This window comes from Microcaecilia unicolor, chromosome 12 (genome assembly GCF_901765095.1).
Source record: "Microcaecilia unicolor chromosome 12, aMicUni1.1, whole genome shotgun sequence".
Taxonomy (NCBI): domain Eukaryota; kingdom Metazoa; phylum Chordata; class Amphibia; order Gymnophiona; family Siphonopidae; genus Microcaecilia; species Microcaecilia unicolor.
This window is the reverse complement of record NC_044042.1, coordinates 21,667,337-21,681,329: the sequence shown is the minus strand read 5'-3', so window position 1 is coordinate 21,681,329 and position 13,993 is coordinate 21,667,337. Positions and strand designations below refer to the sequence as shown.

Sequence of the window (13,993 nt, the reverse complement as noted above, 5' to 3'; positions counted from 1 at the left end):
TGTGTTTGAATTCAATAGAAATAAAACCTGGGAAAGAAAATAAGATGATACCTTTTTATTGGACATAACTTAATACATTCCTTGATTCACTTTCGAAGGTTGCCCTTCTTCGTCAGATCGGAAATAAGCAAATGTTGGTAGGTGACAGTATATATGAGTGAAACATCAAAGCATTTCAGTGACAGTCTAACAGGATGGGGGTGGATAGGTGAGAGTCAGGGAGACAGGAAGGTGACAGAGCAATACAATTTACAAAGCAATACAATTTTATGCTTTATAACGGGCTGGAAAACCCAGATCTTTAAGTCCTGTCTGGTGGGTGTCAAAATATTTGATCATTCCGACTTCAAAGGTCTTACGTTCCTGTATTGTTTTAAAGTTCCCTTTCAGGATCCTTACCATACAATCACTGGTACAGTGTTCTGGCTTTGTAAAGTGCGGTCCCACAGGCGTGACATCCTTGTTGGTACTGGCATTTTTCATATGATGTCTATGTAAATTAAATCTCTTCTTTAGCATCTGACTTGTTTCTCCAATGTAGCAGCCTTCATCGCATTTTTTACACTGAATGATATATACCACATTGGAAGATGTGCATGTGAAAAATTCCTTAATGTTGAATATTTTTCCTTTGTGAATGACCGTGGGGTCCTGCGAGATATTTTGGCGTAGTTTGCAGCTGGATATATTGCAAGGATGTGTGCCATTCTTTTCTTTTTGAGTCTGTGTTGGGAGCTTACTGTTTGAATTCTCAAGAATGCTTGGGACAAGCACAGATATCTTTGAGGAGAAAGAAAGAAATTGAAGAGCTAAGCAGTAAATGTGGATGGTCTTTATTTGCTATCATTTTATATTTGTTTTCTGTATTTAGTAAGGTGTATATCCAGGTTGCTTGCTTTATTTTACTTGTAACTTTTCTTTTTTTTTTCTGCTCTCTAAAATCGTTTGTACTCGGTGACTCTGCTATGGTTTGAACTGAGAAAATGCTGTAAGTGCATATTACACACAGAAGGGGATTAAAGGTCTGCTTATGTTAGGAATATGTTCTCTTCTATTCTCACATTCCAAAAGATTGAACAGGTTATATAATGTCAAATAATCAGTATAACAGTAACAAAATCAAATATAAAACAGCATAAGTGACTCAAATCTGCTTAATCAAAATTATTCACATATATTTTTCTGCTGACTGTATCAACACAGAGACCTATAAATCTAAGTGAAGAATAAAATATGAGTGATTTGTGATATTAAAAATCGTTCAAGAACTTCGTTCCAAGATAGTGATATTCCTTCCTGACTCCTCTCCACAAGGAAAAGATTGAATCTGGAGGTTAAACACAGTGATGTCAGATGTTATATGCTGTTAGGTGGTTGTTAATGGGATCAGTTTCAACAGAGAAGGAGAAGCCAAGTTAATCCATGGCCTGCTAATAGTTTACAAGATTGCACTAGCATTCTGCTCTGTCAGGGCTGGTAGGATTTGGGTATGTCATGGAAGTAATATGTGCAAAGCTATATTAAGAGCACCTGCATGCTGCACAGGGGAAGGTGGCTCCTACTGCCAAGTAAAGACACTGAAGTACTAGAAACCTTGTTGTAGGTTCTCTTTCCTACTAAGCCAGCAGGAAATATTGGGAGTTTAAAAGAGAAACATGAACAGAAAGGGGAAGCCAGCTGTGTTGAACTTTGCAGACTAATGACATTGTTAGAGAGAGATCCCTGCATAAACCTCACAAGCTTTAAGAAAAGCTGCATGTTATGTGCATTCAGCATATCCTTGTTCTTGTCTCTTGCTGTTTTCCCAGGCCAGTAATGTCATGGAAGATCAGGACCTTCAGGAGATTGGGATCATTGATTACCAACACCGCAGGAAACTGTTACAGGCAGCACGATCGTTGCCCAAGGTACAAATCTTTGTATTAAAAATCTGCCCGCCTTACCTTTTGGTAAAGGGATTCACTTTGGAACGGAATAAGAAACCTTTCTGCCGTTTCATCTCGATTAGTATAACATCTCCGAGACTCAGCACTGCTTTAATAGTGTCTCAGGGATCCCTATGGCAGGGGGTTACTGCAATAATATAGTCTTTCTCATAGGGAGCCCTACAGCAAATAGTGTACTGCTCACTGCTGAAATTTTGCAGTGGACAGCAGAACACAGTCATTTGCATTCCTAATAGTATTCATGAGACCCAGTGTAATGTGGAGAAAGAGAGAAGCCATTTATCTACAAAACGACATTGACAAAATAGAGGTAGTTTAAAGTAGGGCCATCAAGAACAGAAGCCATACACCGAATGAAGGGATTAAGGATTTACTGGTCAGTATTTATTATTATTAATTTATTTATTATTTGTTACATTTGTATCCCACATTTTCCCACCTTTTTGCAGGCTCAATGTGGCTTACATATAACCGTTAATGGCGTTAGCCGATTCCGGTCTGAACAAATACATGGTATGAATGAATACAAAGTGATATTGTGGTAGAATGAAGTACCTGTATGATAGGTACAATTGGGGGGAACTTAGAGAGGGAAGGGGGGGAAGAAGAGTCAGGTAATGTCCGTTACGATCTTTGGTTACATTGTGTCGCAAGTGTCCAGGTATTTTTATGTTGGGTCAGTGGGGTATGCTCTTCTGAACAGGTCTGTCTTTAGTGCTTTCCGAAAATTTAGGTGGTCAAGCGTAGTTTTTACTGCTTTTGGCAATGCGTTCCATATTTATTTATTTATTTGTTGCTTTTATAGCCCACATTTTGTCTATTTTCAGGCTCAATGTGGCTTACAATATTCCATCATAGCTATCGCCATTCAGGAGTAAAGAAACAAATGGTATTACATAAAGAACAAGTGTAACAAATCAGATATAAGCAATTGGGTATATAAGAAAACATTCAGAATATCAGGTACAAAGTGATGTGCTAGAATTCCTATTATTGATCATTGTGGTATGCCTTGTTAAATAGAAAAGTCTTTAGTAATTTTCGGAATTTGATTAGGTCGTGTGTAGTTTTCAGGTCAAGTGGCTATGCATTCCACAACTGCGTACCCATGAAGGAAAAGCTGGACGCATGTGTTAACCTATATTTTAGACCTTTACAGCTTGGGAAGTGAAGATTTAGTTGTGCGCTTAGGTAGGAAAAGCTGGATGCATAGGTGGATTTGTATTTGAGTCCTTTGCTTCTTGGGTAGTGGAGGTTTAGGTATGATCGTGCAGATTTTGTGGTGTTTCTGGTTGGCAGGTCGATGAGGTCTGTCATGTATCCCAGTGCCTCGCCGTAAATAATTTTATGGACAGTCATGCAGATTTTGATACGTTCTTTGATTGGTAGCCAATGCAATTTTTCTCGGAGTGGTTTGGCACTGTCAAAACGCGTTTGGGTGGTCTGAAGTTCCTTTATGATTTAATCCTTGCATCCCACATAGATTCCATTACAGTAATCTGCATGGCTTAATACCATTGACTGTACCAGATTAAACTCCAGTTGATGATTTTTTTTTTTTTTTAAAGCTGGCTCTGGTGTTTAAATAAAATTTGGATACTCAGTACCACAGTTTGGATAACTTAAGACACCCTTTTTGCTCCCCTGAGTTATCTAGATAATGTCCAACTCTGCTCCAACTCCATTGATTGCCCTGGAATTACCTGGATAATGCTGGGATACCACAGTCAGCGGCTGTTATCCTACTACTACTACTTACCATTTCCGGATAAGAGCCACTGAATATTGGACCACTACTGTCTAGAAGAAAGAATGAGGAGGGGTATATTATGATATAACAGGATCAAAATAAGGGGATAGACCAGTGTGGTTCCAAAGCACGTGGTTTATTCAATGGTTAAAATGAGTCGACTCAGGACTGCGTTTCGGCGCCAGATGCACCTGCCTCAGGAGTCAGTAACTTCAGCCACAAATCTGGTGCCTGAAAGTCAGGACTGCGTCGAGTCATTTTGGTCACTGAGTGGGCCACGTGCTTTGGAACCACATTGGTCTACCCCCTTCTTTTGTTTTTGTTGTGGTGGAGTTTGCTATGAGGGGAGATACTTCTGCTCTTTTGTTGTGTGTTATGATATAAGCATTTCAAATACCTAGTAGGCTTCCAGAAAGTAGCAAAGACGTTTACCGTAGAATGAAAGCTCAAGGACAAGTAGTCATAATATGAAGCTGTTAGCATCTTCTTTTCAGTTGAACGTTTAAGATAAGGAGGCCCATTACCCAGCCCATTGAATATCTGGTTAAAGCTATACAGATAAACATAATCGGGCACCAAAAGTTATTTGTGTGTCCTGACTTAACCAGTCAAGTTTAACTGGATAGTGCTTCCATCCTAGTATGGTCTGCCTTTTGTTAAATTGGCTGAGCAGAATTTATGCAGTCTGTGAGGTGGAATTTTGAAAAGGCAAAGTTTGTCCAAGTTCCTTCCTAAATTGCCCGGATAAATATTTTGAATATTGACTGCAGTGTGTTTTATTTTGGTAACGATCACTTCTTTGGCTGTTACTGAAGGACAGAATGTAAAATTGTTAACTAAAAAAAGAATGTAATAATGAAAGTGCTTTTCATGGAGAACACTGGACTTCTGGAACAGACGTAGCAGAGGTTATAGGAGCCAGAACAATGGTGGAATTCAGACATGCATGAGAAACACAAAGGGAGGGAGACCTGTGGCAGCTCAGTGAGCAGGTACAGTTGGGCAGACTGAATGAACCAAGTGGTCCTTTTTTATGTGTCTAGCAAGGCAAGCCTTAATATTATGCGATTATATGAATGCCCTTTATTTCACATTCATATGATACTTTTTGAATTGTAGCATGAATTAATCAAAATAGACTGGAAAGGAACTAGCTTTGGTCTTGGATAAATCCAGGAAACGGATTTAGGAGAAGAATCGACATGTGGGTGTTTCTGAGAACTGTCACCATTCTTTTTCTCTTCTGTCATGCAGGTCAAGCCCTTGGGCTGTGATGGCAACAGTCAGCCCTCTGTCTCCTCCTGGCTCGAGTCCTTGGGTCTGCAGCATTATATTCATTCCTTCCTGTCTAGCGGCTACAACTCAATTGACACTGTGAAGAACCTCTGGGAGCTGGAAATAGTCAATGTGAGTGATTGTTGTTCTCGGCAGTGGGAGGCAGAATATTTTCCTGCCAGTCATCCACTTTCAGGGCTGTCCAGTTCCACGGTCCATCAATTAAGTGAGCAGAAGTCCTATTCCGAAAGTATGGTTTGGAGCCTTGAGAGATGGCATCTCGGGACAGCCGAGGCATTGTGGTTGAGACTCTCAGGGCAGGCTCTGGATGGCATCTCCCTTGTCTGCCCCTTTGCTGACTGGCTTTGAGAGCCCAACCAGCACACTTGCAGCCTGAGATTTGGTGGTGTGACACTTAAAACAGGAGTGGAGAATGGCATGAGAGGATTATAAAACAAAAAAAGAAAGCTAATGCACTGAAGAGGAGCTGATGGTCATTAACTGTTAATTCCCTTACAGCTCCTCCCTGCTTATTAAATAACATTAGACAGAACCAACTGAGCACAGAACATTCCTGGGAGGTGGCAGAGCTCCATCTGTGCTTTAGAGGTGCACAGGAGAAACATATGGGCTGTATGTTCATAAGCAGTTATCCAGGTAGGAGTGATGCCTAATTGGATAACTCCAACTTCACCTGGTCCAACCTAGATTTTCAGCGGCACTTACCCGGGTAATGCCACTGAAACTTTGGGCAGAGTGCTACGACTCTATCCAGTTGGTGTCAGAATGGAGCCGGGAGTTACCTGGGTACCACCAGTATTCAGCAGCATTACTCACATAGCTATCAGGTTAACCTAGGACAGAAAAAAGGATGTCCTACGTTAACTGGCTAGCTATCTCGGTATTGCCTTTGTATATCAGTGGTTCCTACATAATTCCTAGCGGCTGTCTCAGACCCAGATATTCAGTGCCAGCAAGAGCCATTATTTAAAAAAACCGCTGATCATTGTATTTTCATAACTGCAAAGCTGATAATTTATTTATTTGTATTTGAAATTATCTAGGCAGAATATAATAGGTGCAGTCATTGGTTGTACTGTGAGCACATTCACCAGAGAATAGTGGCCATACTGTATCATGAGGTGTACTGAATGCAAGCAGTTTGCTGTCTAGTCTATGCCAAAATAAGTAATTAGACTAGGTTCATCTATCATGGAATAAAGATCATACTAGGACATTATCTGGCTCGTTTTCAAAAGAGAAGGGCGCCCATCTTTTGACACAAATTGGAAGATGAGCCTCCTTCTCCCAGGGCCGTCCAAATCGGTATAATCAAAAGCTGATTTTGGACGTCCCCAACTGCTTTCTGTCGCAGGGACGGCCAAAGTTCAAGGGGGCGTATCGGAGGCGTAGCGAAGAAAATCAAAAATAACAATCAACTAAAAAGCATGGCTTTGGCTTTCAACAACTTTCTAAAGTGGACAAGATTTGTACAATGGTGGTCCATAATCAAGGGGCAAAGCAAGAAAGAGTCTTCCTGGTGTTTTTATTGTGATAACAACATTACAAATATTCATAATCACAGGAGCTAACTGCAATAATGAAAAAGAGTTAGAACAACAACCCACATCAAAACATATGATAACCACCATACGGTTTCCAAGTGAAGTACCCTCCTTTCCCATGCGTACCTCCAATCTTTGACAAAGTAGCAGTTATTGAAGATAACACTAATATATAACGTTGGAAGTAAAATCCCCCCCCTCGCTCAAAACTTACCCAACCCTAGCAGAAATACACAGACTGCAAATAATAAACCAAGGGAAAACAGAATAACAGAAAAAAAACAACCCACAAACCAACTCCCAATTGCAGTCTATGAAGAAGCAGTGCTTGAACTCTGATAGCACTTCCTGGTGCTTTTAATATAGCTTATGGTTTTCAGAGGAGGAAGCACCAGTAAGTATTAATTCACTGTAATAGAAGTTTGGCTGCCTGAAAGGAAAAGAAGCTTTGGGTAATGTTTCTCTGGCAGCTGTAGTTCTTGGCTGCAGAACCTCTAGAATAAGAAAGGAAGACCTGCCTTATCTGTAAGTGTAAGCAGAGGTGTGTCTACCTGGGATTCCATTTCTGTTACCCACCTACAAGTCTTTGATTTCTTTTTGCAGGTTCTGAAGGTAAATCTGCTTGGCCACCGGAAGCGAATCATAGCTTCTCTTGCAGAGCGACCATATGAGGAGCCACCACAGAAACCACCACGCTTTTCTCAGCTCAGGGTGAGACCACAGCCCGCAACTGCTGCTCCTTGTGTCAAATTTTATGCTGTGTTTTTCCTCTTTAAAATATAAAATCTAGCTAGCTATATATTTATATGGCAAGTACTATAGTTTTGTTTGCTTAGCTCAGTGGTTCTCAAATCTGGTCCTGGAGGCACCCCAGCCAGTCAGGTTTTCAGGATGCCCATAATGAATATTCATGAGAGAGATTTGCATACACTGCCTCCACTGCATGCAAATCTCTCTCATGAATATTCATTGTGGATATCCTGAAAACCTGACTGGCTGGGGTGCCTCCAGGACCAGATTTGAGAATCACTGGCTTAGCTTTTACTGTTTAGGAACCCCAAACTCCTTGCAGCATGACATAGGTGAAAAAAATTCAAACAGTTCCCAGTCAGAAGAGAATGAAACCACAGAAACACATTGTGCACATTAGTACGTAGCCTTTGAGAGCACCAGGAGGCATGCACACCTTACCTCTATACAATACACATTTTTGCCCAAGTTACACAGGTGTCTTTTCATTCAGTCTCTGCATACTAGAAGATGAACGCTATCTGTGAGCTTCACGTCTTTTTACATTTTAGTTTTATTTAATGTACCATTTATAACAAAGTAACTAGATGATTCACAATAAAATTAAAAAAAATTAAAAGAACTCTGGGGGTTTAAGAGGGAAGCAAAAGAGGTGGCCTAGATTTCCATGCATAAAATTTGCCTATAATTAACTTACTGCATTCCGCAGTATTAGGCTCGCAGTAGAAGCCACACGCTTAGATATCTGTGCGCAGCTCTACCGCATGCTTTCCTGCATCAACCTCAGAGTGTGCTGTGCCAGGGAAGCATCAGGCCTTGCGATAGCATAAGAGTGCAATAGGTCAAGTAAATTAAGTACTTGGAGGAAATGCCTGTGGAAAAACAATGCTAAAGTTTAGTGACCCTTTTCAAGGAAACTTGCTGGGGAAGCCAGGTATAGGGCAGAAAGGTAAGAAGCAGATTAATGCATGAGGTGGCTGAGACGATGATTAACTTGAGCCTGGACGTATTGGAGGCGCAACAATGCAAGAACTGATTGTCTTTTTTTTCCATCTCCCAGTACAGAAACACTCATGGTGTTGCAGCCTTCTGCTTCATTAGACTCTGATTTGTCATTTTCTACTTCAACTTCACAGCTCTGGACATCCTTTCAATTACCTTCTCTTACTAAGTTGACTCAGGTGCTTACATCAGTTAATAAAATGACTTGTTTACTGGATCCTATTCCTTCTACATGGATCGCTATTCCTAGACCTGAACTTCTTCCCTTAGCTCTCAGACTTAGCTCTCATACTTAACTGTAAAATATTAACACCAGGAGAAGTTCATCCTCTTGGAAAACAGCTGTAATCCATCTGATCCTGAAAAAGATACTCTGGATCCATTAGATCCAGCTTAACTATAGGCCAGTATCAATTTTTTTTATTCTAAACTGACTGTACAGATCATCTATACTAATTAATGGATCATATTGAAAAAAGTTTCTGCTCTCCATCCAAGGCAACAATCATAGTTGTGAAAAGTGGTAACATCATTGCTTAATGAGATTCACGTTATGTTGGATTGAGGATGCATAGCACTAGCAATTTCACTAGATGTCATGTGCTTTTGATTTAGTGGGCCATTCCATATTGCTATTTCATCTGTCTGAAATAGCGTTATCGGACACCATTTAAAAATGATTCTGCTCATTTTTAAACAATCACACTTCTTTGCGTAAAATCTGGAATGAATATTTTATCTTTTCACTACTTTGTGGCGTATCTTAGGGATCAATTCTCTCCCCTGTTTTGTTTAACCTCTTTGAGTCTCCGGGGAACACTTATTCAAGATTATGGCATCCGCTTTTATTTTTATGCAGATGACATTTTATTGGTATGCTATCCTGCTTTGATGTCTCCTGATCTCACACCAAACTAACACTTTTTGAAGTCAGTTGCAGACTTGCTTCAACATCACTGTCTTAAACTTAACTATCCTAAGACAATTGTAAGGTACAGCGAAGGGCGACTAAAATGATAGCGGGGATGGGACGACTTCCCTATGAAGAAAGACTAAGGAGGCTAGGGCTTTTCAGCTTGGAGAAGAGATGGCTGAGGGGAGACATGATAGAGGTATATAAAATAATGAGTGGAGTGGAATAGGTGGATGTGAAGCGTCTGTTCACTCTTTCCAAAAATACTAGGACTTGGGGGCACGCGATGAAACTACAGTGTAGTAAATTTAAAACAAATCGGAGAAAGTTTTTCTTCACGCAACGCGTAATTAACCTCTGGAATTCGTTGCCGGAGAACGTGGTGAAGGCGGTTAGCTTGGCAGAGTTTTAAAGGGGGTTAGACAGTTTCCTAAAGGACAAGTCCATAAACCGCTACTAAATGGACTTGGGAACAATCCACAATTCCGGGAACAACATGTATAGAATGTTTGTACGTTTGGGAAGCTCGCCCGGTGCCCTTGGCCTGGATTGGCCGCTGTCATGGACAGGATGCTGGGCTCGATGGACCCTTGGTCTTTTCCCAGTGTGGCATTACTTATGTACTTATGTTGGCTGACAGGTGCCACCCTGTTTATTCAATTATGACTCATGTTGACTCCTTTAAATATTTGGGCATGATCATAGACTCTGAATTATCGTTTGTCTCTCATATTTCTAATGTTATCACAGCTCAGTATTTTACCTGCAGTAATTACGTGCAGTGCGGCAAAGCTACTTTTGGTACCATGCATATGTTGCTCTATGCATTCCTGTTCTCAAAACTAGACAATTGTAATACAGTTTATGCAGGCATCCCAAATTATAGGTTAAATGCTTCCAGACTCCACAGAATACAGCAGCCTGCTTCCTTTGCCAAGCTTGCTGTTTTGATCAGGCAATTTCTTTACACTGGTTACCAGTACTAAATCGATTTCAATCCAAAATCCTATTAGTGGCTTTCAGAGCATTATGCCATCATACTTCAAGGGGCCCTTTTACTAAGCATCTACGCGTGGCTCTTGTGGTAATTTCATTTTTGGCACGCGTCATAGTAACATAGTAAATGACGGCAGAAAAAGACCTGCATGGTCCATCCAGTCTGCCCAACAAGACAAACTCATATGTGCTACTTTTTGTGTATACCCTACTTTGATTTGTACCTGTCCTCTTTAGGGCACAGACCGTATAAGTCTGTCCAGCACTATCCCCGCCTCCCAACCACCAGCCCCGCCTCCCACCACTGGCTCTGGCACAGACCGTATAAGTCTGCCCAGCACTATCCTCGCCTCCCACCACCAGCTGGCTCTGCCACCCAATCTCGGCTAAGCTCCTTAGGATCCATTCCTTCTGAATAGGATTCCTTTATGTTTATCCCACGCGTGTTTGAATTCTGTTACCGTTTTCATTTCCACCACCTCCCGCGGGAGGGCATTCCAAGCATCCACTACTCTCTCCGTGAAAAAATACTTCCTGACATTTTTCTTGAGTCTGCCCCCCTTCAATCTCATTTCATGTCCTCTCGTTCTACTGCCTTCGCACCTCCGGAAAAGGTTCGTTTGCGGATTAATACTTTTCAAATATTTGAACGTCTGTATCATATCACCCCTGTTTCTCCTTTCTTCTAGAGTATACATGTTCAGGTCATCAAGTCTCTCCTCATACGTCTTGTAACGTCCGATAAATAAGTTTTATTTTTGGACACGCGTATTGGGCGCGTGACATTTGACGCGCATAGGTCATTGCCGCCCAGTTACAGTGGGAGACTTTACCGCTAGGTCAATGGCTGGCATTAAGGTCTTAGACCCAAAATGGACGTCTACATTACCACAGGCCCATTTTTCAGCGCACCTTTGTAAAAGGGCCCCCAAGCTATTTGTCGTCTTCACTAATTATCCCATATCAACCTTTGCATACATTGTCTTGTACTTCCTTCTCCAGCTGTAGCACACCTAGACACTACTAGACAGATCACTTTTTTCTTTCTAGACCCATTTCCCAAGGATCTCCATGCAAAAGAATCCATATCAAGATTCAAATCACTCTTGAAAGCCCATTTTTTTTAGAATGGAATTTCAGTGGCTGTTTGGGGGGTTTGAGCAGAGTCTGAGGTCTGTCTATATTATTTATTTATTTGTAGCATTTGTATCCCACATTTTCCCACCAATTTGCAGGCTCAATGTGGCTTACATTATGCCGTAATGGCGATTGCCATTGCCAGGTAGAGAATTACAAATGGTATTGCATTAAGGCGCATACATGGTAAAGGGGAAGGGAAGGGAAATTGGACTTGATATACCGCCTTTCTGAGGTTTTTTTGCAACTACATTCAAAGCGGTTTACATATATTCAGGTACTTATTTTTGTACCAGGGGCAATGGAGGGTTAAATGACTTGCCCAGAGTCACAAGGAGCTGCAGTGGGAATCGAACTCAGTTCCCCAGTAGAATACAATATAGTATTGCATAGAGGTTCCTGAGTGATAAATTAGATAATCAACTATAGAGAGTTCATTTCCTACATGAGAAATAAAGTGGTAGTGCGTATTGCGTAACTTTCATTAGTAGCAATGAGGTTAACGGTCAAGTGTAGAGAGTTCGGTTTTGTCTAATTCATGTAAAGTCTAATTGTTTAGTATTTAGGATGGATCGTTATGGTATACCTTCTTGAATAGGTCAGTTTTCAGTAGCTTTTAGAAGATTGTTAGGTCGTGAATTGTTTTTATGGCCTTCGGTAGGGCGTTCCATAGTTGCATGCATATGTGGATTTATATTTAAGTCCTTTACAGCTGGGGTAGTGGAGATTGAGGAATGTGCGTGCTGATCTTTTTGTGTTCCTAGTTGGCAGGTCTATGAGGTCTGACACATAGATCGGTGCTTCCCCATGAACGATTTTGTGGACCAGGGTGCAAACTTTGAACGCAGTTCATACTTTTAGTGGGAGCCAGTGTAGTTTTTCTCTTAGGGGTTTGGTGCTTTCGTATTTCGTATTATTTATTGTTAAATGTATTATACCACTGAATTCTTTTTCTTTTCATTTCTGCCTGAGTGATTTGTTCTGTATCCTATGGAATACTGTACATCTTTTCTGTTAAACATTTCATGATTGTTGTAAACCGCTTTGGTCTGCGAGTCAGTGAAGAGCGGTATGTTAAATAAAGATAACCTAACCTAACCTCTGGATCAGCCAAGCATAGAAGCATGCTGAAAATCTTAACTGTATGCCATTAAAGAGGCATTTTAATGTGACTAACTCAAATGTCAGTAAAGTTGAAATATCTCCCATTATAAAAAGAGAATTTTATTTTAGAAGTTATGTTCTCCATGATTTGTGCTTTGATGCATGCCAATAGAAGTCAGACTCTGTCCTTGGCAGGACTTCAGGGTCTGAAAGCAGCATGTGCCTACTGCAGCTCTCTGATAGACTCAGCAAGCAAGTGAGGGGTGGCCAGATGCCAACCACCAAGAGGAGAATTTAACATTGCATAGATGTGCTCTGTAGCACTATATATCCAGGAACTGTGAGGCTGAAAATCTGGAAAATAGTTCAGACAGTTCTTTATATAGTGCACTCAGAATTCATAGTGTTCTACAGTGGTAATTGAATGGGTATGAGAGCCTTATTGCCAGAGAGCTTACAGTGTGCAAATAGTTTGTGACTTCTGGAGTGAGCAGTAAAGTTGGAATTGGAACTTGAATCACCAGGTTTTGCAGCTCTGTCTTGTAACCTAAGAAAAGTTTCAAAGTCACCACCTATGTACAAAGTCCATGGATTCTTTGTACCTATAGACCTTGTACATGCTTTCAGAAGGAAAGTATGAGTGCTTCCCTTTTGAAAAATTTCCAGGAGTACAAAAGAGCCAGGGTCTTTGCACCTGCTTTTAGTGTGAGTGAAATTTGACTGGAAAATAATGCACATAGATTTGATAATTGTTGTTTTTTCTTCCCTCCAACTTGGAGGAGTGGCCTAGTGGTTAGGGTGGTGGACTTTGGTCCTGAGGAACTGAGTTCGATTCCCACTTCAGGCACAAGCAGCTCCTTGTGACTCTGGGCAAGTCACTTAAACCTGCATTGCCCCATGTAAGCCGCATTGAGCCTGCCATGAGTGGGAAAGCGCGGGGTACAAATGTAACAAAAATAAAATAAACATGCCTTTAGGAATGCCTCCTCACAGCCCATTTACAAGACTATGTGGTATGTAAGACTGTGTGGCTGGATTAAAAGAAGGCAATTTTCTGACAGGGTACATTACCAGGGTACCAGCTTATTACTGGTTTGAGGCATTTATTAGCTAGCTTGCTTTCTCTTTCCCTTTGACTGCAGTGCCAGGATTTGCTATCCCAGACTTCGTCTTCCATCAGCCAGAACGACTCCTGCACAGGCCGGTCCACAGAGATGCTCTTACCTTCAGAGGATGTTGGGAGGAGGCGGCATGACAGTGGTCATGAGCTGGCATTGCATCAGAGGGGAGACAGATATAAAGTGCAGGTTAGAGCCGTTTTACAGTGGATGGTGATTAATAAAGGCAAAGCATGTTTTTGTAGTGGGACATTTATCTTCCACAACAAAACAACTTGCTAACTAGGCAGTACTCACTGAGTTATTCTCCAGGCCATCTGGGGCTCCCTGTCAAGGCAGTGTAGCCTTTTGTCTGTGAGAAGCATAATTTGAATACACTGTCTAGTCAGGAAATGGTTACTGTTCCCTGTAGGTCATGTGCATAACATTTTCAGAAC

At 41.2% G+C, this 13,993-nt stretch overlaps 1 protein-coding gene across 13 annotated transcripts in view; it reads left to right on the top strand.

The window, feature by feature from the left end:
• Positions 1-13,993, top strand: part of ANKS1A (ankyrin repeat and sterile alpha motif domain containing 1A) — a 246,919-nt gene that overhangs the window by 197,442 nt on the left and 35,484 nt on the right. For all 13 annotated transcript variants that reach the window (XR_003943956.1, XR_003943957.1, XR_003943955.1 and 10 more), the window contains 4 exons: positions 1,809-1,907; positions 4,951-5,103; positions 7,140-7,247; positions 13,581-13,745. Coding sequence is in view for 8 of the 13 variants with exons in the window: in XM_030220444.1 (XP_030076304.1) it covers positions 1,809-1,907; positions 4,951-5,103; positions 7,140-7,247; positions 13,581-13,745 (525 nt within the window). In the remaining 5 variants the exon portion in view is untranslated. The remainder of the gene's footprint in view (positions 1-1,808; positions 1,908-4,950; positions 5,104-7,139; positions 7,248-13,580; positions 13,746-13,993) is intronic.